This window comes from Chinchilla lanigera, unplaced genomic scaffold (genome assembly GCF_000276665.1).
Source record: "Chinchilla lanigera isolate Chin_1 unplaced genomic scaffold, ChiLan1.0 scaffold00030, whole genome shotgun sequence".
In the NCBI taxonomy this organism is placed as follows: Eukaryota; Metazoa; Chordata; class Mammalia; order Rodentia; family Chinchillidae; genus Chinchilla; species Chinchilla lanigera.
In genome coordinates, this window is record NW_004955431.1 from 21,444,061 (window position 1) to 21,469,865 (window position 25,805).

At 46.8% G+C, this 25,805-nt stretch overlaps 2 protein-coding genes across 9 annotated transcripts in view; both read right to left on the minus strand.

Moving 5' to 3' along the window:
* Nucleotides 1–10,797: 10,797 nt before the first annotated feature.
* Nucleotides 10,798–19,008, minus strand: LOC102024150 (chromosome unknown open reading frame, human C10orf82). Of its 2 annotated transcripts, none has more exons than XM_005387855.2 (6): nucleotides 18,920–19,008; nucleotides 17,122–17,187; nucleotides 14,459–14,677; nucleotides 12,802–12,988; nucleotides 12,244–12,341; nucleotides 10,798–11,158 (listed from the first exon to the last, which is right to left on the minus strand). In XM_005387855.2, exons 2-6 carry the CDS (start codon nucleotides 17,174–17,176, stop codon nucleotides 11,013–11,015), a joined length of 705 nt encoding a protein of 234 aa, XP_005387912.1. In that variant the 5' UTR covers nucleotides 17,177–17,187; nucleotides 18,920–19,008; the 3' UTR covers nucleotides 10,798–11,012. The 2 variants fall into 2 exon arrangements, with proteins under 2 accessions (XP_005387912.1, XP_013371298.1); XM_013515844.1 differs by having other exon boundaries at nucleotides 18,910–18,932.
* Nucleotides 19,009–20,517: 1,509 nt separating this feature from the next.
* The window catches only part of Hspa12a (heat shock 70kDa protein 12A), a 161,402-nt gene continuing 156,114 nt past the window's right edge, over nucleotides 20,518–25,805 (minus strand). For 6 of the 7 annotated variants that reach the window (XM_013515842.1, XM_005387862.2, XM_013515841.1 and 3 more), the window contains one exon: nucleotides 24,415–25,052. In XM_013515842.1, the coding sequence (XP_013371296.1) occupies nucleotides 24,415–25,052 (638 nt within the window). Of the gene's footprint in view, nucleotides 25,053–25,805 lie in introns of all 7 variants that reach the window. The other variant, XM_005387861.2, reaches the window with a different exon arrangement.

The window sequence follows — 25,805 nt, forward strand, 5'->3', positions numbered from 1 at the left end:
TTTCAGTCCATAACTAGCTGGCTCCAAGGCAGGATGGCATATGGTGGAGCATCACAGAGGAGAAACAGTTCATGGTGGGCAGAAGGTTGCGAAACAAGGAAGGGCCTTCACAGTGTCTTTCTGCCCCTTTTCTTTTATTCAGGCTTCTTAGGGCAGGTAGCACTCATACCCTTAATTCTAGTGCCCTTGATCCTATCATTGCACCACGAATCAATCCCAGCATCACATTCTAGATCCAGCCACCTCTGAAAAAGCCCCACCTATAACTTCATGAGGCTTTGGCGGAGGGGGGTGTGACTAGACACAAGCCATAACATATAGTAACTTGTATTTATATTATTCTGAATGAGGGATAAACATTTTTTCTATGTTTCATGATTATATTTACCTGTAAGTTCTCCACATTCTTTGTCAATTTTAAGCATCTTTTTAATACTACTTTTACTTTATAGAGTCCTTTCATATTAAGAGAATTAGAATATTCTTCATATGCAAATATTCCTATCTATTCATCCCTCAGCCTGGGAGGAAATAGGAGGTGAGAGGGAGGGCCTCTGGGGCAGCAGAACCAATGCTCACAGAGCCCAGAGCCCACCGCTGGCAAGCCCAAGCCCAGCTTAGATGTGGAGGGCACTGTGGATGGCTGGAACTTGAGAACTGTAGGTGATTTAGCCACCAAGATGTGGAAGTTGTAAAGGCCCTGTATTTCCTCTTTGGGGAAGGCTTCCAATACATAACAGAACAAAAGCACTTGAGCTCAATATCTTGAGCTTGTCTGCACATTCTCCTTTCCCCCTTTTTTGCTACTTTCTAGCTCATATTTTGAAGCCTTATATAGACTTAAAGTATTAGCCTGGTGCAATGAAACAGGCCTTCCTTGCCTGAGACCTGCTAGTCTTTCTAGATTCAATAAAACTACAAAGTATACGACAGAAGTACTCAGGCCTGGCTGCATATTAGAAACACTGAGGGACTTCAAAAGAAAAGCCCGTTTCCAGGCTATATCCTGGACCAGGCACCATTTCTGAGGTGGGAGAGCAGTATTTTTAAATCTCCTGGGGGATGTACAACCACAACTGAGAATCAAGATGTGTCCTGCTAAGGGTTTGTAATGACACTTTCTCTCCTTTCACATGCTAACTCTTGTGTAGAGGGCTTGAACTTGGCGCTGCCATCAAGCTGAGCTGGTTTTGAATCACAGCTTCATCTCTTCCCACCTGTACTCCTTGTGCTGGCTGCTCCACCCTTCTGACCTCAGCACTTACTCGGGAGTAATCAGCCCTGCCACAGGGTGGCTGCTGAGGATTAAACAGACAAAGCATGCAGAGCACATGGTAGAGGGCCTCTCATGAGGGAAGAAAGGCTGGCTGGGTAGGGGTTCTTCTTTAAGACTAAGATAGATGCTGAAGACAAAAACGTAAAACAAGCCATGGCCTCAGAGAAGGCATTTGAAGTGGACACAACAAATGACTAGATTTCAGAATACTGTAAAGGATAATACAACAGAAACATAGACAATACCAGTGGGCAATCCATATAGAGGATGCTTTGTTTATGTTGCTTTAACAAACTGCCCAGTGCTGAGTAAGGTGCAAAGAAGACAGGTTTATTTGGCTCACAATTCTGGTGACTGGAAATTCCTAATAGTATAGTGCTGACACCTAGTGAGGATCTCCTGGTGCAGAAGCATAGTATGAAGGTGCAAAAGCAAGAAAGACAGCCAAGAAAGCCAAACTCGCTTTATAACAACCCCATCTCATGGGAACTAATCCAGTCCCATGAGCACTGACTCATTGCTGTGGGAAGATCTTATTCCCTCCCAAGGGTGGGACCCCTGTGCCTAATCATCTTCTGCTATACTCCACTTCTTAAAAGTCCTCCTCCTCTCAACATTACCATACTGGAGACCTGAATTCCAGCATGGGAACCTTTAGGGGGAAACCACATCCAAAACATAGCTGAGGTAATCTATATTATAAATGTTTGAGATTCAACCTCAATAGTAATCAGAGGAATGCAGGCAAAACCAAGAAAATAACATTCACACCCATCAGATTATCCAAAATATAACTTTGGCAAAGAAAGATAGTTAACTAGGACCCATATGTACCAACATAGGTAGAGCCCAAAAATATCCCATGGAGGAGAAAAAAGCATCCTGAAGATACCACTAAGATACAGAAATATCCACTTTGTGCATTTTTATTCACAAAATACTACTACTCACTGTATATATAGTTCAAAGTATTCAAACTATAGCCCAGAAGACAATTTAGGACACTTTAATGCTTTATTTATTTTTTGTTACAAAAGGATTTCAAGAAAATGCAACATAAAAGATCATGTTTGCAAATTCTTGGTAGTTAAAGTGGTGCTTGTCAATGGTAGTTTTTAATCCGAATTTAAGAGGAAAAGGGGAGAGATCGATTGCTTGATTCTAGGGAAGATGGGAGGGCTGGCCTGGAGCCCATGTGGATGAGCTTTGGCATATTCTGGAGTTCAGGGCAGGTGAAAGGTGACCAAGTGCCTTTTGATGGTGGGTTCCTCTTGTGGTGTTCCTATGTTTATATTTGGGTTCAAGTTCTGATTTATTTGCCATCATTGCTAAGACACATAGAAGGAGCTGAGAGACAGAGACAGACATAGAAGGGGCCCATGTCTGTCACAACAAACCCTCCATCCTCACTTCCTGGCAGCCTTGTCACTTGTCCGTGGTGTTTCCCTGTCATCCCTGTAGCAAATGGTGCTACTAATGCAAACCTGGACAGAACCCTGCTGGACCACCAGAGCCTGCAGTTATGTACACAACTGTATTTCATAGCACTAACCTGCCCAGCCACAAGACACCTAATTCCGCAAAGTCTTTACAGAATCAAGATGTTAATGGTAACAAAAGTGTGATTTAAAAAGTCATCTTCTGAGAATCAGGCATCTTCATCCTATCTTCTCAGCCTCTGTGGGGGGGAAAAATGAATACTTTACAAAGCTATTTCATAAAATGTTATGTTAAATGAATAACAAATTACTTTCTCTTTCACTAGCTTTTAATGCTAACAGCCCCATTTATTCCTGACCTTCAGAAATATGAGATATTTTAAATGACAACATAAAAAGAGTTCCTGTTTGAAAACCCAAACTACTTTAGACTACATATTATTACCTATAAGTATAGTGTGTACCAGCCTCACACATTTCAGCATCCCATTTATATCTAGCTGGTATATATTTCAGTTGACATTTATTGTTCTCCTGCATACGTGTCAAATTCCTTAATGATGACTCTGACAAAAGCCCAGTGCTCGGGATATATAAATTACATTTGCTACCATATAATCAGCGTTATCTATTAGAATGCTATTTGTGACAAATCATGTTCAAAATAAAAATTGAATTGATTTTTGTTATTTTAATATTGTGCTACTCGCAGCAAGCCTTTGATTGAATCTTAAACACTTTAATGCTCTATTTTTGTTTGAGGCAGATCAGAAATGGAGTTTGTACTGTTCACAAAGCTAAAACAATTTGTAAAACAACAAAATCAAATTTCAAAAAAGCATCTTTATTTTCAAGCCAAGGGAATAAATTTGTTAAAGTTATCGTTATGGGATATAAGACTTAACGACGAAAACCGCATGAGCGCATATTTAATTTCTAGGCATCCATTTTCATCTAAATTAGATTTTAACTTTAATGCAGGGTATGAAAAGCCTCTCTCAGGCCTTTGTTTCTGCCTTTTCTCTGAAGCCATTGCAGGCTTTCTCCCAGCTAATGCAAGCTCCAAATCTTTCTTTGCCCCCTCCCTCTTGGCAGTGGACTAGGGCTGTGCACTCAATTCTCTGGCTGCAGGAGACTGTTTCTGGAATCCTCCAAGCGGGTGTCTCTCAAAGGGGTGCACGCCTGACCCACACTGCAAACAAAAAAAACCACAACTAGTTTCCGGCTACCCCTGCGCTTGAATGGTGGTTTAATGGCACGGGTGGGTGAATTAGGACCAACTGTTCTTTGTATGCCCCTTCCAGCTAAAAATGGCTCTCACATTGTTTAATGGTTCCTTAATTGTTTAATGGACCAACTGTTCTTTGTATGCCCCTCCCAGCTAAAAATGGCTCTCACATTGTTTAATGGTTCCTTAAAGATTGCAAAGATGAATATTTCGTGATACATGAAAATTATATGAAATTAATATTTCAGTGTTTATCAATAAAGTTTTATCTGAACACAGCAGCTACTCATTCAGTTACATAATGTCTCTAGCTGCTTTTCTGCTGAACCAGTCACTTTCTTGAAAAACACCCAACATGCTGGGGGTTTAGCTCAGCGGCACAGTGCCTACCTGGCAAGCGCAAGGTCGTGAGTTCGATTCCCGGTACTGGAAAAAAAACAGAAACAAAACAAAAAAAAGACACAAAAAGAAAAATGCCCAACACTTGCAATGTAAGGTTTATTTTGGCTCAGGTTTCAGCCTGTGGTCTTTAGATTCCAAGGCAAAAACAGCAGGGCAAAAGGGCATGGCCTGCAAAGGGTGCTCAATCCATGGCAGCTAGGAAGCAGAAAGAAAAAGGAGGAGCAAGGAGCAAAACTACACCTCTCCAGAGGACACCCCAGGGACCAGGCCCCACCTCCTAACAGCATCTTCAGCTACTACACTCATCATGGATGAATCCACTGGTGAGACGCATCCCCCATTATCCAACCCGCTTCCAAACACACAAGAATTTGGGGGATATTTTAGATCTAAACCTTAATACCTACTAAAATAGCAGAACTATGTCATTGCCCATATGACCCATGAGGCCCAGTGTATTTACTATTTGGCTGTCTTGGTTACTTTTCTCTTGTTGCTGAGACAAAATACCTGATGCCCAAAATTAAGGAGGGAAACGTTTATTTAGCTTACAGTTTGTAGAGGTTTCAGTCCATACTCGGCTGGCTCTAAGGCAGAGTGGCACAAGGCAGAGGGCAACAGTTCATGGCGGCAGAAGATAGCCAAAGCAACAAGAGTAAAAGAGGGGGAGGTGGAAAGCAAGTCTCTTTTCTTCCTTTACATTGTATGCAAACTACCCACCCCAGGGCAGGTGCAGCACTCACACCCATAATCCCAGCATTGGACCATGCATCAATCATAAACTCTAGAAGCCCGCCCCATGACTGCGTGAGGCTTTGAGGGGACATCCAGACACAAACCATAACATTGGCCCTTTATAGAAAAAGTGTTCAACCCTGCCTTGGAAGGACAGCCTTAGTGATTTATGACCTACTAAAGGAGTTGGCACTTTCAGGGTAGGAAGTGGAGAAAGCACTCAAATAAAATGTTGCTTTCAAGACTATTGATGTATTAGAAGAATTTTTCAAAACACATGGGCTAAAGAGGTTCTCACAGTGCTCTTAAATAGATAAAATGGGGAGGAAAAAAATAACAAGGGAGCAAAACAGCCCCAGCTTCACAAAGCTGCAGACTGTACCAAATGTACACAAGAATTCTAAAATTATCAGAAATGCCTTTGACCAATACTTTAAATGTTCACAAAACTTGGGAGTGACTTTCAGCAAATGGAAGTGGTTTCAGGTCAGTGCTGACAGACTCCATCTCACATTGCTGACGGACCCATACCTGACAGCCTGAGGATGTCTGAGATAGTGCAAGGCAAAGGGGCCCATTGAAGCTAGAGAGACCCAGAGAGAGTTAGTTCCCTTGTGTGACTTTTAGGTCAACACTCATCAAAAATAACAGCTGAAAAACATTAGACTGGGGCCCCTTCCAGATGGTGCCCATAGCAGGCGAGGAGAGGTGAGGTGCTTGTTGCTTCTGTTTTTGGAGAATCCAGACATACCTTTTTTGAATCTAAACATGCATGTCTTTTTTATCTTGGAAAGGAGAACTGGTTTGGGGAGCTCAGTGTGGTCTGGAATACTCTACCTGGCCCATCAGCTGCAAAGAGGAGGCTGCCGAGGATGGGGCAGATGGCGAGGGGTCTGCCTGCAGGGTCAGCATCACCAACGATAGCTCACACTTAGGCAGCGTTCACCCTGGGCCTGGCAGTAGGTTAAGCCTGGGGCATTTTCAGGAGAAGTAATTTGCTCAGGAACCCAGAGACCTTCTGGGAAGAAAGGAGCCAAGATTCAAACTCTTATAATTTGTGGTGCGGGACAGGAGGCCGAGCTGCACGGCCTGAGAACAGAGTGGGAAGATGAAGAAGTCCAGTCTCCAACCTTCACAGAGCCTTTCAGCTTCTGCCTTGGTCATCGTTCCTTCAGGTGCTGTTAGCTGCGGTCAATGAGAAACAGGAGGCCTGCGTTTTATGCTTGCAAAATCCCATGCTAAGCTTTTTGTGTGCATTTTTCATGTAATCCTCCAAAGCAACCTCAGGAGAGAGGTGTTAGCATCATTTTATAACAGAAAACAGAAGCTTGGAGGAGTTAATTTTCCTGTGCAGGGTCACTCTGCAGTGATGTGGCACCAAGAGGCAGGAGGACCCCTAAAGCCTGGCTGACAGTAATCCTAGCCCCGTGGGGCCGGGTCCCTCACTCAAGTTTATTACACTGCATTCCTATTGCTCATCCTCTCATCTGTGTAACTTTTGGAACTGATTGTGTGAAACCGTAACTCATTTAAAAGTAGCTTGTAATATTGTGAAAATGACCACGGCGATCTATATGCTAAGGAGGTTAAGTGTGCAGACCAGGGGTCAGCCACTGCTATGGCTCTGCTGTGTATTGTCTGTGTGACCCCTCAGCCTGTCTCTCTGTCTCTTTTTGCTGGAGATCAAAATGCCAGGCAAATGCTCTACCACTGAGTGACCTACCCACACCCGCTTATCGTCCTAATCTTCACAACCATGCTACTAGGTAGGATCTTCTCTTATCTTTGTTTTGCAAAGTGGGAATTTCATGTTCACGGGTTAAGGAAAATGCTGAGTCACAAAGCTAGAAAAAAAAGCCCAGCTGAGATATGTATCATGGAAGCCTGCCCCATGCCCACACTTTACAGCTGTGCTTGGATAAGGTTAAGGTCGTGACTGAGATCCTATTTCAGAGCCAGTTGGTTACCACTCTGGGTTATGGAGTGGGGATGGAGAATGTCAGTGTCCCCTCCCGGTGAGGGTTTGGGGCTGGGGGCTGTCTTGTACAGAAAGAAAAAAAAAAAATGTGACCCGTAAAGGAGTGGTTTAACTGTCACAGAGGCGAAACTATCCTAACCAAAAGTCAAGTCAGCCCAGGGAATTTTATCTTATCAGGTAATGGAATTGATTTTTTAGTGACAAGAATGAGCTCATTACGGATGTAGCTTGTGCTAACAATGATAATTTCCTGGGCAGTAAAATCACCTCTCTACACCTCTTCCGGCCCACAGACAACACTCTGGAAATTATAGGCTAGGGAGAAATAAAAAGGATAAAGATTAAGAAGAGAACTGCAACATGGAACTGCCCAAACAAAAGGAGTTACAGCTTTGCGCATTAAACTTGGTGATCATAATCATGAATTTGTAAAAGAATTAGATCATGTTAAAGAATTTTCTAAATTGCCTTTGTTATCTGTTATTGCGTTGTAGTTGGTTTGGTTTGGTTTGGTTTGTTTGGTTTGCTTTGCTTTGCTTTGCTTTGCTTTGACTGATTTGGTTTGGTTTGGTTTGGTTTGGTTTGCTTTGCTTTGCTTTGCTTTGCTTTGCTTTGCTTTGCTTTGCTTTGACTGGTTTGGTTTGGTTTGGTTTGGTTTGGTTTGGTTTGCTTTGCTTTGCTTTGCTTTGACTGGTTTGGTTTGGTTTGGGTTGGTTTCAATCTTACAGCTGAAGGCTTTTTTAAAAAAAGAGCAAAACAAATTAGTCATCTTCTTAAATATTGATGCAGGATATAATCCCATGGAGAAAGCAAGATGAAGGCAGGCCCAGCACCTCAGAGACTTGGCTCCATGTGGCCATCGCAAACTGGGCTTTGGGAAATGCAGCCAAGCGACATGCCTTCCCTGTCACTCACTTTTGAGGAGACTTCAGCGATGCAGCTTGTTGGGTCATGTGACCCTTGGCAGTTTAAGATCCAACTCCTGGTTTCCTTTCTGGGAGTCTGAGGTCACTCTTCCAAAGTTTCAAGAAAACTAGAAAAAAATCACCAAACTTTGCCCAAGTCCTTTGCAAAGAATGCCAACCACCTCCTTTTGAGGTATGGCTTTTTTTCACTTTAAAAACATAATCCCCAAAGATTAACATATCTTTTAATAAAGACATGGTAATGTTTTCAATTCAAATAAAGATTCTTAAGATAATTTTTTTCCTGATTATGAAGGCAATATCAGCTGGCTGTAGAAAAATCAGAAAAAGCACAAAGAAAAGAAAACCAGTAGCCCCATCAATGAAATAACCATTGTTAGCATCAGCGGTTATCTATCCCTTTCAATTAAACAAAAGACGCAATTACAGTGTGTGTGTGTCTGTGTATAGACATAGTTTTACTGCTATTGTATATCAAATGACCTTTTGTTTTCTTGTACTCTGTCCTAAATATTTTTCCATAGCACTGTTCATCCATCACATCACCTTTTAAATGATCGTCTATACTATAACTCTGCATCCCACAGAGATAAAGTTGTTGCTTTGTTTTGTTTTGTGAGACAGTCACCCTTTATATACATCCCTGGTTGGTCGTTTCTCTGTTCAAGGGTCCTTCACTGTTTCTGGGAGTTCAGACTGTCTGGTGAAGTCTGCAAGACTTTTCTTGAATAAGATGCACAGTAAAATATGTAAGATTACAAAGGAAATGTTATCAAAACACTAAAAAGAACAGATTGGTGCGCAATATCTATATACATGTTTCTTTCTTCCTGTACTGAATAACCGTAAATTAGAGAATAGCAGTTCTACTAACCACTATAATTGTAAAACAGAGATGAGGTTAACATGATTTCTAGCTGTTTACAGCAAGTGGCATATGATATAAAAAGATCGCTGATTCCTCTGGAGTTGAAGTGACAGGTCCTGCTGTGTCTGTTGCTGATGTTTAATAATGAAGGAAATACCAAACTGCACTTGGAGAACTGTGAAAACAAAGATGGAGCCTTTTTCTCACCAAAATTCTCCATCCCCCTAATTCTGACTCATAGCACCAGACCAAAGCTCTTGCCTTCGGAAGAACTCCCATCAGTTTTGCTCTGTGCATTTCTGAACTATTTGATGCCAATGCCCCCTTTGGCCTCTGTTTTAGCTTTTCATTGCTGTGACAAAATATTGAAGGAAAACAACGTACAGAAGAAAAGGTTGATTTTGGCTCACAGTCTCAGAGGTTTCAGTCCATGGCTGGGCATCTCTGTTGCTCTTGGCCCCATGGCATGGCAGAAACGTCATGGCCAAAGGGCAAGGAAAAGAAATCTGCTCGCCTCATGGCAGCCAGGAAGCAGAGAGAAGGAAAGAGTGAGATGGAAGTGACCAGGGACCAGATAGTCACCCAGGTCACACCCATGATCTGTTCCCTTAAACTAAGCCCCACCTCCAATATCCATTACCTCCCAACAATGTCATCAAAATTATGATCTCATCAAGGTGATTAATTCATTGATGAAGTTAAAGCCCTTGTGATCCAATCACTCCATTCTATAGGCCCCACCTCTGAACACTGCTGTATGAGAACTGTATTTGTCACTTTTCTGTGACAGGGCCAAAATACCTGACACCCACAAAGAAGGGAAGGTTTATTCTACCTCCTGCTTTTTGAAGGGGTCAACGTATACGTGGTCAGCTGGCTTTAATGCAGAAATGGCATGGAGGAAGAGTGAGGCAGAGGAAAGCTGCTCAGCCGATGGCCATTAGGAGGCAGAGAGACAGAGGAGGAGCCAAGGACAAAAATACACTCTTCTGGGTCACATCCCAGGAATACACCTCTTACAGCTAGGCCCCACTTTCTATAACACATGAATCTATGGGCCAAAAACCAATGGGGGGGGTGGGTGTTTAGATCAAAACCATAACAGGGACTAAGCTCTCAATGCCTGAGGCTCTGGAGGACACTTCCTATTCAAACCACACACACCCCACACCAAGCTTCAGAGCTGCTTCTGGTATCTTCCAAATCCTGAAGGTTGCCCAGTGAGGTCAGAAGAGTGCCTGTCAGGGGCAAGGGGCAAATGGCCAGTGTTAGGGGTTGAAAGGTATCCCTCAAACCAAGCCCTTCAGAATGCAACTGATTTGGAAATAGGGTCATTGTAGGTATAGTTACTTGACATGAGGTCAGACTGGAGTAGAGCAGGTTCCTAATCCAATGTGACTTCTGTCCTCATAGAAGAAGGCTATAAAAAGACAGAGAGACCCAAGGAGAACAGCATGTAACTTGTTGGGGAAGAGATTACAGTGATGAAGCAAAGATTGCAATGGTTGCTGAGGGGTTGGGAGAGGTGAGGGCGTCCCTCCACATATAGAGGGATGAGGCCCTGCTAACAACCTTGATTTTGGACTTCTACCTCCTAGAACTGTGAGACAATAAACTTCTACTGGCTGAAGCCACTCATTATGTAGTACTTTGTTAGGGCAGCCCTGGAAAACTAATATAGCTGGTATCTGACAACTAGGGCTACCTGGGGAATGGGATTCTTAAACACCAGAGGCACAGTGGGCATGGTGTCTACGCCGTTTTGCGGAGACGTCACTCCAGGGCAGGATAGCTGATAAGGACTGACAGCTTGGGGGATTGTGCTGGGGCTTCAGAGAAGAGCTTGGCTGAGCGCAGAAGTTTACTTCAGGGATAGAAAGTGATGAACCCACCCTGGCCCTTCTCAAGGTCAGCAGCACCTGAGAAAAACAACCATAAAACCCTCTGGCACTCTGAAAAGTATTCTCTTTATCCCCACAGGACCACAGAAGGCCTTTATCATTAACGTCATGACATTGCCAAGGCAGACAGCAGTAAAGAGTTCTTGTTGCTCAATTTCCTTGTTGCCCACTGGGGTGTGGGCAAGAGGCTTGTTGTGAGGCCAGGACAGCAGGCTTGGACAGCGTGCCCCTTCCCCTCTCCTTGGGAGACCGCAGGCTTCTAGCCCTCAGCGTACTTCACTGAGGACAGTGGCTCCAGATGAATCTTCCTGTTGCTCCATGTATTTGGTTTATAAGCACAGCCACAAGTCACTGGAGGTTTGGAGTCCTTGCTCTGGGGTCTTCCAAGAGCAGGGCAGCTTCCACCTGGAAGAGAAGCTCCTCTTCATGAGTAGCAAGCAGGTAGCCTAGCTAAGGATAGAGCCTCCGCAAACATTTCACTGCCCTTTGAAATGCAGTAGGTCAGGCCTGGTGGCCCACACCTGTAATCTCAGCACTGAGGAGGCTCGGGCAGGAAGCAAGTTCAAGGCCAAGCGGGATTATGTAGCAAGACTCTGTCTAAAACAACAAACAAAAGGGAAGGAGGAATGGAAGGAAGGAAGGAAGGAGGGAAGGAGGGAGGAAGGGAAGGAGGGAGAAAGGGAAGGAGGGAGGAAGGAAGGAAGAAGGAAGGAAGGGAGAGAGGAAAGGAAGGAAAGAAGGAAGGGAGGGAGGGAGGGAGGGAAGGAGGAAGGACGGAAGAAAAGAAGAAAGGGAAGGAGGTAGGGAGCGAGGGAGGGAGGGAGCAAGGGAAGGAAGGGAAGGAGGGAGGGAGGGAGGGAGGGAGCAAGGGAAGGAGGAAGGGAGGGGGAGAGAAGGAGGAAGGGAGAGAAGGAGGGAAGGAGGAAGGAAGGGAGGGAGGAAGGGAGGGGGAGAGAAGGAGGAAGGGAGAGAAGGAGGGAAGGAGGAAGGAAGGGAGGGAGGAAGGGAGGGGGAGAGAAGGAGGAAGGGAGAGAAGGAGAGAAGGAGGGAAGGAGGAAGGAAGGGAGGGAGGAAGGGAAGGAGGGAAAGAGAGAGGAAGGAAGGAAGGAGGAAGGAAGGAAGGGAGGGAGTGAAGGAGGGAAAGAGGAAGGAAGAAAAGAACAAGGAAGGAAGAGAAGGAGGGAGAGAGAGAGGGAGGGAGGGAGGGAAGAAGAAAAGGAGGGAGGAAGGAAGGAAGGAAAGAAGGAAGGAAGGGAAGGAGGGAGAAAGGGAGGGAGGGGAAGAGGGAGGGAGGGAAGGACGGAGGGAGTGAGGGGAGGAGGAAGGTAGGAAGGAGGCAGGGAGGAGGGAGGGAGGAAGGAGGAAGGAAGGGAGGAAGGAAAGAAGGAAGGAGGGAAGGAAGGGAGGGAAGGAGGGAGGGAGAGAAGGAAGGAGGGAGAGAGGGAGGGAGGGAGGGAGGAACAGCAGTAGGAGGGAAGAGTCTTCCCTACCTGAACTGGAGAAGTCTGGGTACTTGGCCAGCGGCCCCTCACGCTGCAGAACTTCGGGAGAAGGAGCAGGAGGCTGTGCAGAGCCACCTCCGTATAGTCTAAAGTAAGAGCAAAAGCCAGAAGGTTATTTCTTTTAATAGTAAAATAAGAATCAATATAATACACGCAGCTGCTGGGAGAGCGTGCTATACTTATTTCTAATTCTTACAATCTGCCCTAAAGAATTATTGTCTCCATTTCACGGAGAAGAAACTGAGACCGTAGGAACCACCCTACACAGTGTCCTGGCGTCACCTTCCCCCTCCCTCCCTCGGCATCCCTGACAGGGAGACCCTACTGGGTTTTGCGCCCACCCCATCGTACAAACCAGCAGAGAGCCCCCCGCAGGGCCTGGGGGGAGCTGAGCTCTTGGGGAGCAGAGCACAGCAGTGGCACCGGAGGCCCTTCCATGTAACTAATGCCGCCCAAGACAGTCGCAGTGCAGATGTGGCGCCCCGTGACCCAGCCAGCAAAGCTCTTCTTCCTCCGCCTGCTGCCTGTGCTACCACCCACACTCACTCCTTGTAGGATTTCTCACGTGCCCTCTTGGCCCGCTCCTTGATGTCCAGGAAGTCTTTGTAGCAGTTTTTGGCCATGACAGTGTACCTCGTGGCACAGCCCAGCTCAGTGACCCTGGCTCTGGGCAGGAAGCCCGCCCAGCCAGGGATCGGGGGCTCGTGGGGAGGTTTCTTCACATTCTTACATTCTGTAAAGAGACACCACACTTCCTGAGGGCACTTCACAGTAAGCGGTGGCTCCCACAAGCTAGCTAGCACCGGACAGATAATCTGGGCCTAGGTATGTGATGGGGCAGCAGCCGCCGTGGATGGTGGTGTGTACCAGGCACCTGGGAAAGGGCTTAACAAGTCCTATCTCATCTAATTTTCTTACCTCCAACATATGGAGGAAGAAATTGACTTGCAAGAGGTTCAGAAAGGCTTGGCCAGGGTCACAGGACCAGGAATTGGTAGGGCCAGACTCAAGCCCGGTCTGGCTGGGCTCTATGTCCTTGCTCTTAAGCAGACCATGCTTCTCTCTCGGGGTGGTAAGGAAGCTGCCAGCATCCTCTGTGCTGCTTTATGTAATGGAGGGAAAAAATAAGCATGCAGAGAGGCAGGAGAAAACACATCAGACTCAGTCGTACCAGGCACCTGCCATTACGTAGCCGCTGTGACTCTGGCTAGGAGGGTGCCCTCGAGCGAGTCTCACAGCCCCCATGTGTCCTCCAGTTGCTGGTAGAATCAAATGAGGCCACTGATCCCAGAATCTCAGAGCCGGAAGGCACCCTAAGGAGCCCTCGATGAAGAAACTGGAGCCCAGAGAGGAGAAGCAAGTTGCTTTAGATCACACAGCAAGTAGTTACAGAGCTGGGCTGAATTCCAAACCTGGCCAGGTATTTTTTTGCAATGCTTGAAAAAATATAAAGCATAGTAAACATGTAAACTGATCATCTGTCCTTGAAAAGTTCCCCAAACAATTATAACAGGTAAATGTAATTTCTTTTTGGCACTGGGAATCGAACACAGGTTTGTGCACTTGCCAGGCAGGTGCTTGTGCCACTGAGCTATATCCCCAGGACAAACAACTATAACAATAAAGTCGATTCTTTTTATAGGCCTTTTAGACTTTACAATAACCTAGGTCAAATCATTGTTGTGATTATGACATAACGAAGTCATCCTTCTTGTCACTGTTTTTCGTTCTGGGCAAAACTCCTACAGAACTAGAACCTAGGGCAGCTGCATTCAAACCAGTACTGTCTTGGCCCTCTCGCTATAAGCTCAGCCAAGTTGCCACCACTGGCAACCTCTCCTCTCCTACCCCGAGAGGGAACGCTGGTCGGGACGTTATCGTCTTCCTGTGTGTGGTTGGCAATACCAATGCTCAGCACAGAGAACGCGGCTGAGTAATGGCACCTGTGCACCCACACGCTGAGGTTCAGAAGCTCCTCCTGAGGCCTGGCCCTGAGTTCTCAGACCACCCTCTCCTGCCGGACCAGGCCTGTGTTCCTCCCCTTATAGACGCATCTTTCTCGTATGCAGAAACCGAGCCTTTCATTTTGCACGGAGTGCTGGGGACGCGAAGCCCTGCTGGATGCTATGCTGTCTGTGGCTTGTCTGCTGGGGTGCATGCTTGGAGCCAGGGCTGAGGGGAAGCTGGTTTGGGGCCCTCGTACCCAGAGTCAAGGGGTGGTATCGCCGGGCGTATTCATGCAGTGCCCGCAGGACGGTCTCCTCGGAGCTGATGGGTTTCAGCTTCGGCGCGGTGGCCACTGCACAGCGAAATTCCTCCAGCTGGTCCTTATACCGCTGCGTGTTCTCCCGGAAGGTTTGCAGACAGAGCTCCACGTTATCCTCACTGGAGGTTTCCTGGCAACTCAGGAACGGCACGAAGCCTGCAGAATCCAGAGGAACCGCGCGGCCTTGAGCAAGGCAGGCTGGCAAGGAATCTGCACCCCGCCTCAAAGCCCCACCATCGCCGCCTGCCGTTTGGCGTCCTCCCCGGCCAACTCCTCTGCATTTTTCCGAAGGCCATTAATACAGGCGGCACTGCTGTTTCCACTGTCTGGGCCCTCCCAAGGTCACAAAAAATGACCTTGGAGCGGTGGGGGAGGGAAGGCCCGTTTCAACAAAGGCGATGACAGTCATATTCTTTGATAGCAAAGCCCCTGATGTCAGCATGAACAGCAAACGGAGAAAGCATTAATGGGCCAAAATGATAGTCTGAGGAGTAATTGAAATTATTCCTCTTTTTAGAGAAAAAGCATATTTTCCTTGACACTTCCCAAATGCAATTTGGGATCTTTCTTGCCGGTCAGACCATGGGGAAATTGCAGGCTTATTAAAAGCAGAGACATACTACACAAAAAGGTAAATTCATTATCTGCAAGACCCACCCCTAGGAAAATTTATCACCATTTCCCACAAAATAACATATAATCATTACAATTAGCATGGGTAAAACACAACTATTTATTTAAACTAGATGCTGAACGCTAAGTACTATAATATTGTCACAATAAGACCGTTTTACAAAAGAACAATTGAGAAACACTGGTTGAGAACTTGGTTTTAAACTGCAAAGTAAACAAACAAATATCTTTCAGTATCACAACCTAACACTTTTGCTTTTGTCCCTACGGAAAAAAAAACCTAGCCAAAGAACTGAAGGTAGCAAGTCCTGAGCCTTGTAACAAGCCATCTCTGGAAGCACTGAATTAATAGCCTGACGCTGGCAGTGCTCAAAACCTCCACACACCATCCAGCTTCTCCAGCCCATGGGGGATCAGCAGATACCCTAATGTTACAGGGTAAACCAGGAGAAAGCTAGGGGCCTTCTCAGCCATCAGGGCCTAAGCTGATCTATAGATTTTATGTGCTTATATGTACATGCATGAGTGCGTGTGTGTGTGCATGTGTGTGCATGCCTTTGACTCTAAGGACTAAGATATTATGTTTTGTTTTGTGTTTTTTTTTTTTTTGTTTTTCTTCCGGTACCAGGAATCAAACTCACAACCTTGTGCTTGCCAGGCAGGTGCTGTGCCGCTGAGCTAAATCCCCAGCCCAACAACTTAGATATTTAAAAGAGCAATGTGCTCTGGCTCCTTTAAGCATCACAACTTTATATAATATTCCACACAGTGGGTTGCACCGTATCCCACACATAGATCCTGATACCTGTGAACATGATCTTCCCTGGAAAAAGAGCTTAGTCAATGTAATTAAGGATCTAGAAATGCGATCACCCTAGATTTAGGATGGGCCCTACATCCAATGATTGGTGTCCTTATAAATGAAAAGGTGAGATTTGAGGCTCACAAACTTAGAGACCCAGGAGAAGCCCATGTGAGGAGTCACGTGAAGATGGAGGCAGAGACCGCAGTGATGCTGACACAAGCCAGGGGTCTCCAGAAGCTGGAAAGGGCCAAGGAAAGATCCTCCCGCAGAGGCTTCAGAGAGATCATGGTCCTGCTGACACTTTGATTTCAGATTTGTGGCCAGCAGAAGAGGGAAAGAATACATTTTGCTGTTTTTAATCACCTAGTCTACGGTGACTGGTTACAGCATGCTATGAAGCAGATGCATCAATTTTATAGGATTTCTTCCCCTTCTCAGGAAGAGGTAAGTGGCCTACAGTCACTTAGTGGCCATGCAGAGACGATCCGAACCTGAGTGTGTCAGAACCAAAGCCTGCCCTCTTACTCAGCCAGTAGGACCAGGGTAAGGCTAGGATCTTGGAACAGTCCCGAGCACCTCTGCTCCCAAGAGCAGCTGTGGACAAGAGCGAAGGGTGCCTGGGGCCTCTGGCTTTGTCACCCACAAGCATGTAATGCAGTAAGTTCTCAGTGGCCCAGAAGCTGGCGGAGGAAGAGTCTTTAGAAAGGGCAACCAATGGTCCTATTCTGCCTATTTCCTACGGGGGTCCTGGACATAGACTGAGCACTATTACCAGGACAGCCCTCCAAAAAAAGGGCGGTTGGCCACCTACCTCCCTTTAGGAGATACAGGAAAGAACAAGAGCATAAGTGATGGGGGAGCACCTTGAAAAAGCCAACTCAGGGAAGGACAGGGGTGTAACTTTTCACTCTGTCAATCCTCATAGCTCTGTTATCCTTGTTGAAATTCATTCAGCAGGTTTGAAGCACTTCCAGCATGCGTGTGGGAGAAATCTGGTCTAAGTTCTTTCTCTGCATGTATCAGAGCCCAGCTATCGGCACTGGTGTTTTCAGGGTATTCTTAGAAGCCGGAGCAGCTGCACTCACACAGGGCTAGACAGATATGGACAGCGGGCCAAGGCCAGGACAGAGACCACAGCCATGTTCTCCAGGCTGCCACTTACCACTGTAGCCTGGTGTGATTGGCATCTGTCTCATGAAGACCTTGGAAGACTCCATGATTTTGTTCTCTGTTAATGAAGGAGGGGGAAAGAAATTACCTTATCAAAAATTCCTGCCTCAAAAACTTACTGCTTGCATGCCACTTCTGGGAGAAGAGTGACCTTGCCAGGGGCTGGGACTGAGAGGCAGCTCCACTATCTCACTCAAAGCCAGCAAAGAGAGATGGTTTCGGTTACAAGGAACACGGGGCCCATTACCTTTTGTGTTCGCTTAGATAATGGATGTACAGATTACTGCCCATGAATGTCTCTCTTCTGTGGCAGGCTCCTCCCACCCACCCATCCATACATCCATACATCCATACATCCATACATCTTCCCACCCATCCACTCACCCATCCATCCATCAATCCACCCACCCATCCACCCACCCATCCACCCACCCACCCATCCATCCATCTGTCCGTCCATCCATCCATCCACCCATCCATCCACCCATCCACCCATCCATCCACCCACCCACCCATCCATCCATCCACCCATCCATCCACCCATCCACCCATCCATCCATCCAACATTCGTGAACTATATGCATACTACAGCAATTAATGGGACAGAAATTGGAAATATAAACATAAGCAAGACCCAGAAGCCCCCATGTAGGGCTCATACATTTTGAGGGAGGAGAGAGACGATGTTTCCACATCTGCCCCGCCCTTTCTTTATCCAGTGATAATTTCTGCCACCACCACCTTTGCCCTCAGAACATTTGGTAATGTACAGAAACATTTTTGATTGTCATAAATCGGGGCATGAGCTGCCAATGGTATCTAATGAGTAGGATGCTGCTAAGCATGCTGCGACACACAAGTGAGCCTCACAACAAAGAATCAGAAAAAGTTGTGACTTGAGGGATCAGAAAGTCCCAAAAAAGTTGGCATGGCATCGAAGGGAAATAGCAGGGGGTGGCAGGAGTGCAGTACCAGTTTATGTGGATGCTCTCTTTGGGGCAAGAATCCTTCCTACTTGAGGGATTAGCAGTGGACTCCCCACCCCAAATCTTCCAGGGTCTGCCTCTGAATCCTGCGATGCTGCCATCTCCTGACCTGTTAAGCCAGTTGGTCTCCTTGAAGCAATGCTCTAAAGACTGGGAGATGGGGCCTCTGGGTAGAAGGGAGGGTCACAACCTGGGGCTGTAGGCAGTGACGGGAATTGCTAAAGGAGTTCTGCCCCCACCAAGACAGGAACAGTAAGGCTGGGACCACATCTAGGCTGATAAAACCCCTGGCATCAGGGGGCTGGATAATGAGAGGTGCTGGTGCAAGACTCAGTCAGGCCATGCAATGAGTGTGTGCCCAGCACACCACCGGCTGACCAAGACCTGGTCTCAAAGCCTTCCATGCACTAATTTAGCAAACCTTCTCAATAGCCTTATGACACACTCATTTCTAGAGGAGGGTCAGACATGTAGCGAAGAATGGCTATGCATGGCTCAGGGAACTTCTCTCCTCTCTCATCCCCACAGCTTCCCTAGGGTGAGTACCCAAGTTACAGGTAAGAAAAGTAAAGCACACTGAGATTAAGTGATCTGCTTGAGGGTTCTGGTGCAAAAGTGGACATGAATGGGTGACTCTCAGGGACAGGATGTGTTGCCCAGAAGTGTGACCCTAGGGTGGGACCCAGAGCCAGGCCTGCCTGGAGGAGGTGGGCAGGGAAGAGCACGCAGCCATTGTGCCCTGGGGGGAGGGAAGCAGGACAGGAATCCTCCCAACCGCCCCGTGCCCACTTCACCTGCTCTCACCTGGGTGCCTGGATCACTGCCCCCCACCCCGTCTCCAGGCCTCCCACAGCCTTTGTGAGCTCATCCAGGGTGGGGCATGCTGATGAGGCCCCTCCCCTTCTCTTTCAGGGTGCCCTCAGAACTGGGGCTCCAGGGGGAAGGTCTCCAGAGGAACTTGGGCCAAGAAATTTGGGGGTGCTCCCCATGAGCCCCTTTCAGCCCAGCCCCAGGTGCAAATCCAGACATTTGCCCGGTGCACATCTGGCCTCAGAGCCTTAGAACTGCCCACCTACCTGTCTCCCTGGGGCGCATGTGTGGCGGGGTGTGGGGCTTCTGCTGGGGGTATGGACACTGAAGAAGGGTGGGAACAGGCTCTGTCCCCAGTGCCCCACAGAGGGTGGAATGGTGGCCACTGCGTCAGCCCAAAGGCAGGGGTGCTTGAGGGCCAGCAGGAGCCAGAGAGCCAGCAGAGAAGTTGAGGCCCTATGTCCTTGGCGACTTCCAAACAGAGGCGCTTCCATGAGCCTAGCAATCCACCCCTTGAAGATTGATCCCAAGTTTTTCACACTGTGCTATACCCCCACTTATTTAAAAAGAAATTTTTTTTTTTAAGTTTTGACACAGGATCTCTCTGAATTGCTAATTTTCTCAGGTTGGGCTCAAAGTTGCAATCCTCCTGCCTCAGCCTCCCAGATTTCTGGGATTACAGGCATGTGCTACAGCATCAGGCAGCCCCCACCATCCCACTTTTCATCTCCTATTTGAGAGGCCAGACTTTTCAGGAGCTCAGGACCTGTGAAGAAGGAGCAATGTACTGAAACGAAGGCATGCTGGGGAGGCTGAGTCATACTTCTTTCTAACTGTCTCCATTCTATAGGAACAAAGGAGGCCCAAGTCTCTTTCTTCTAGATTGAAACCCACCACAAATGCCACTGTGTGAACAAGAAACACAGGGAATGAACAGCCTTACAGACAGCTGGCTGCGGCTCCTGCCTTTATGGAGAAGGGAACTGAGACCGGAGGCACTTGGGTACTTTCCAGCGCATGTAGCTCAAGTCTGCCTAAAGGACTACCCACACTTCTCCACCTCTGCTCCCTCAGATGAGTGCAGGTGGAGGCAACCACCTCTTATATCCCTCTTAGGGTCCCGGACCTCACTGCAGGCCTTTGGAAGATTCTAGACCCAGCCTGGAGGGTACCCCAGGGACAGTGTCTGGAAGAAATCAAAAGCTCTGGACATCCAGTTCCGTGTGCCTACCAGGGTGCTGGAGGGCAAGGAACCACTGCAGGCCTTCAGTAGGTGACTTTCAGTGGGTGTGTAGCAGAGTAGTCACCCTATGTATCTGCCTTCCATCTGTACGTCTGACCACTTCGCTCCCGCTTGAAGGGAGAGGACTCTGTGAACATTGATGGAGCCTTGCCTCCCAGCAGTGAAGGGGTAGACTTGTTGAAATGACTGTTGATAACTTATATACCACCTGTGAAGGGACCTGGAAGCCAGTCTCCACGTGAGACAGTGCGCAGGGGGTGGTCGGTAATGATCCAGCTATAATTCTGCTTACAAATCCAGCATGGGTAGGGAGGTGGGGGGAGGTAAAAACTATCTGAGCCACATGAGATCCAGAGTTTTACTTTATTAGACATCTGTGAAGACAAGAGAGTTTTCAGGTACAATCCTGCCCAGTTGTGAACTGCTGCAAAGTTCTGTGAAGTTTGGATTTATCATGTAGTGAACAAGACCCCCAGTAGCAGAGATTTTAGAATATAGTTCCATATTTCAAGCAAATGAGAGGTCTTAGTGACATTATGGCCAACAACTTGTATACTAGTCATCCACATAAGCCATTCCCCAGCATACATCTGCAGCTTAATCACAGCGGTTACATCTCTACGTGTGAAATTCGATCTTCAACTAATAATGCATTTTGACTCCTGTTTATATTGGTGCATGCGATTCATTGCTATCCTGGCAATCAACCAGACCTGGACTCTAAAAGCTAAACTTGGTCTAAATAACATTCTAAGGGTGGGGCACGCTCTGTATTCTAGATTCATCTTAGCTATCACTCTGCAAAATCACTCCTATGGCTCCTCCTCTTTCCTATCATGGCTGTCCGTAACCTATCTGTCACTCGGTATGTAGTAATACTTGCTGTACACATAAAAGGCGGTTACAAAGGAAACCAACAACCCTGCTTCCAAGAAAGGCAACTATCAGATAATATGAGTAATATTATCTTGACCAACTGCGTAACTGGTCAAGACCACAGACCTTCTAGAAACTGTCTAAGATTAGGCATATGTCCAAGTGTACTTATCCAGTGCTCTTACTCTAGAGTATTTCAGTGAAGCAAAGGGGTGGATTTGGGGATTTTGTGTAAGGAGTTTGACTCCAGGGGCTGCACCTTAGAGGCCAGAAGAAAATCCAGATAATTATCACCCCTTGTCCATCATCAATTTGCCAACAGTGCAGATTTCTATAAGGTCTTTTAAGAGAAAGAGTAGACAAAGAGATAGCCTTAATGCAATGCAGGAAGCGGTTTATACTAGCAGGGAAAGAGGGTTCACTCTATTACTCACACTTACACTTAACCCAATAGAAAAGCTTGGTTTATGTACCACTTGGCTCCTCTCTTTGACTGTGGCATACACACAGCAGGCCAAGCTTTGTGTTCAGAGTGACTGCTTTGCCCCACAAGGAGAGGTCAACAACCCCAGCAGATGCACAGAGTTTTCATAGGTTTTTCTGCATAGTCCCATGGCTTACAGAACTGGGATGTTCAGCTCTCAAAGTCTGGACAGGAGAATTGGTACATTATGTTCCTTTACCTATAATCTGTGAGTCTTTGGGAAGGACGCACACGTGGAGAGGTCCTGTGAAGCTGTTGATCCGGGTGTTCAGAGTATTCTGCTCCTAGGCTCCTCTGACTACCGCTCAGTCTTGTGTGCACAGTTCATCGCTTGGTATTGGCACACATCAATGACTAGTGAGAGCAATTTAGAAATGAAACTGGCAGATGAAGGGCAGCAATCTCAGCAACAAAAATTAAAAAGCATTTTCCTTGTTTTTGTAAACAAAAGCACATTGTAGAAATAAAGATTCTGTACAAGATTCTAATATTGTATGTACATAAAATTATATTACTCATAACTAAATTGAAGAGTCTTCTTTGTAGACTACAGCTAGTAACACCAAACAGGGACCCATGACATTGAGCTTTTGAAGCAGAGTGGGCAGCAGGAGACCCCTGGCAAACACACCTTGGTGCCTGGATGCAAAAGCCCACAGCTCAGCTGTGGGACTCACGTTCCCTAGTTCTGTGTTTTGTTCCTGTTTCACATTCTAGCAGAGAATTCTGCAGCAGGCAACGTGAAAAAGAAGACACCCTGAAATGAGATTTGAGATGCTATTTAAAATCTGCATATTGGCTATGATAATGGGCTTGTGAATCCAACTTGCATTCGAAGTTACTTCTCTCACTCTCCGCTCATTCATTATGCATGCCTCCAGTGATTGGGAATCGGAATGAATTCCAGCAGGTGGAAAAGACAGCTTTGAACACGTAAGATGGACTGAGTCAGATTCTTGATTCTTTATCCTCAGTTGGCTCCTGAATGTTGGAGGAAACTGGTTTTGTGCAGTGGGAAAGGAGAGGCGGTGGTTACACTTCAGTGAGCCCTCTTCCTGGGGCTGATTCTTTACCATCTTTTTGCTCCTCAGAACGTTCCTGTGAGGGCTGAAAGGGCCCTGCCCAGGCTGGTGTGGGCCCCGCTCCACGCACTACGAGGACAAGGTGTGGGGGGAACCTCTTCCCTAAGGGATCTCTTATGGAAAGACTGCAGAGCACAGCCCGTGGTCTGTGCTTCAGCTTGGACAAAACCTAAACTTGGTAATTCTCAAATTCCAATGGACACAGTCACCTGCGGCTATTCCAATAGACAAAAAAAAAAAAAAGAAAAAAAAAAGCAGGTTCTGGTCTTCCTCTTCCAAGTTAGCTTCAGTTAAAAAGAGATCAGATCCAGGAACCTGCTCTTAACAAGCACCCAGGCAATTCTGATGCAAGCAAGCCACAGATCTGCTTTGGGAAAAAAAACTAAACTGCCCAGCTTAATCCATCGGGTACAGAGCTACACATTATTTTGGAGCAGATCTGAAAACCAAAGTTTAATGATGCATTTCATGGAACAGATCCTTCTTTCCTATTTCACCAGTGCATTCCTTTCGCAATGTGGAAATGAGTGGCCAAAACTCTTAGGGGAAGAGAAAGCGCAGGGGAAAGAGGGTTCATCTAAAATTCGTATGTTTTCAAGGCAAAGAGCTACTCTAGACTTTTCGGCTAGGTGATGTGAACAAGACAAACGACAAGCTCATTTTCACACGCGAAGTTCCTGCCAGGTTAACTAGAATTACATATGAAAACCAGGACGTGGCATTATATATCCTAACATATGCAGTAGTTTCCTATTTTCCACGGTTTCACTTGCTGTGGTTTGAGTTACCCACTGTCAACCATGGTTCAAAAATATAAGACAGGACAATAGGATATTCTGAGACAGAGAGAGAGACTACATTCATATAAATTTTATTACAGTATACTTTTATAATTGTCCTATTTTTATTAGTAGTCGCTGTCATTCATCTCTTGCTGGGCCTAATTTATAAATCGTACTTTCTCATAAGCATAGGTCAAAATATAGAAGACATAGGGTTCCACACTCTTTGTGGTTTCAGTCTAGAGATCTTGGCATGTGTCCCCACAGATAAGAGGGGTTTACTGTAATTTGGGATAAGTCAGCTCTTTAAAATCTATTTCCATTGCAGCAAAATTTTACCTGCTAAAAAGGTAAGGTATTACCACCGCTAGTCCCCAAAATCCTAGTGGGTCAGCCACAGCTTCTTCACCAAACCTCCTTGGAATTTAAATTATATGAGAACCGAAAATAGTGCCCATGGTTGGCAGTCTTCTCCCACCAGCTAAAAACACTCCACACTCCCCCTGAACCACCTCTTTAATCCTGTGATGATGGGGAGAAATTAACTGCAGATGGCTGGCATTTTATACCCACTACTATCCAAAAAAAAATTAAAAGGATCTCAGATGCAGAGTTCCTTCTGGTTCAAAACTCTCATTTCAAATCTACAAAGACAGCAACGGGGCACCCCAAATTCTACTTAACTGAGATGGCTCAAAGCAAAACTTGACCACTGCTTCAGGAAAGTACTGAATGCCTTGTCAGGTAGCTGGTTCACCACCCTGCTACTTATGAAAACTAGCTGATCTTCTAGGATCCTTGAATTTCCTATACCCACACCTAAATCTTAATTTTGACTGTTTTTCTGACTCCCGTGTGCCTTCAACAAATCTGTAGTTGTTTCTTGCCCTGGTTCTTTCTGTCTTTCCTGCTGAAATTCAGGTGGGCAATGGGAAGGGTCAGGTCCAGGGAGAACAGTCAGGGATGAGGTCAGCAGATGCAGATGAGGTGAGTCCAAGGTGGCAGGGGGCACGGGAAAATGGCTAGTAATTTAAGAAGTCGATCCCCACTTTGACACTCTTTGAGGTGGCTATATCAACAGCTGTGGCCTTGATCTCGGTGTCCCCAAACTGCATGAGGGTCTGGATTTCCCTCCGGGCGGGCACCGCTGTGCCACTGGTACCCGTGAGATCCAGGCGAAGTGTGCCGCACTTCTTCACCCCCGGGTCAGTGATGAAACTGACATTGTCATGCTCAGAGCTGTAGATGTTGATGACAATGACCAGCTGGGACGGCTTAGCTGGGGTGTAGCTGCGCTTGACTAGCTCACCCAGGGCCACAGATTGGTCGGCAGAGATGAACTTGTCGAAGACATCAGTGCACCAACGAGTGCCATCCTTGACCAGCAGCTTCTCGGGTGGGTGCTTGCCCTCCACGTACCGGTTCAGCACACCCACCCCGTAGGTGAGCGGGGACCGACGCACCTTGATCACGGCGGGGTCCAGGCCGAAGAGGACAGCTCCCTTAAGGATGGTGAGGCCCACGTCTTGGGGAATGATGATCCGGCACTTGTCACCAAAGGCAGTATGCACAGCCTGCTGCAGGAGGGGTGCCTCGGCAAAGCCGCCCACCAGGAAGAGGAACTTGACTGTGGATACCTCAGGCTTCTGGAACAGGTCCCCTGAAAGGGAGGGGAAGGGAGAAGGTCACGTCACCAAAACCCGGCAGGCAAGGGAAACTGAGCTGCCTGGGTCTGTGGGGGTGGATGAAACCACTTGAGCCAACTGAGCTCACTGAACTAAGTTTTTGTGCTGATCTTTTAAAGAAGAGGAGTTTTCAGGCCCTTCTGCTCGGGAATTGAGGCAAGAACTGCTACTAAGTAGAATCTCACTTTAACAGAGAGGTGGTGAGCATGTTAAGGGTTTGTTATGCATAAAGGAATACCCTCCAAACTTGTGGTTCCATTAAGTAAGTCAGGCAAGTTGTTATAAGCAGGATACTCTGATTTTCATAAAAGTCCCACCCTACCCCTAGGCACTGTCCTTTGGCAGGTGAGGGGTGAGAAGAGGATGAGAGGTTTGGATACTGAAAAGTTCTAGTCAGTCACTGTGTGTCCCTTGGTAAGGGCCACCGACTCAGTAGAATGACCAGATCCTGTTTGTCCTCCTGCGGGAGACCTTCCTTTGGTTCACGGGACAGTTCCCTCTCTCCTGGCAGGGAAGGACTCCCGATTTTACAGATGAGATGCATGCCCTGGGGCCTGTCCTCTGAGATGATATAGCTCCCAACCTTTGAGGCCAAAGTGAAGCCCAGGTGAGGACAGGCTCCCCAGGAGAGGGGCCCAGGGCCTGTGCCCAGCAACCTCCCTCACACATGCCCAACACCCACCCGCTCCTGCAGGGCCCAGGCCTGTGGCTGCCCTGTAGCCTCTGCC

Coding starts and splice junctions, on each gene's coding strand:
- LOC102024150 (XM_005387855.2), bottom strand. CDS start 17,176: ATGGAGTCTTCCAAGGTCTTCATGAGACAGATGCCAATCACACCAGGC. Junction 12,989..14,458: donor ATACCACCCCTTGACTCTGG/GTACGAGGGCCC, acceptor GTCTCTTTACAG/AATGTAAGAATGTGAAGAAA. Junction 12,342..12,801: donor CGTGAGAAATCCTACAAGGA/GTGAGTGTGGGT, acceptor CTCTTACTTTAG/ACTATACGGAGGTGGCTCTG.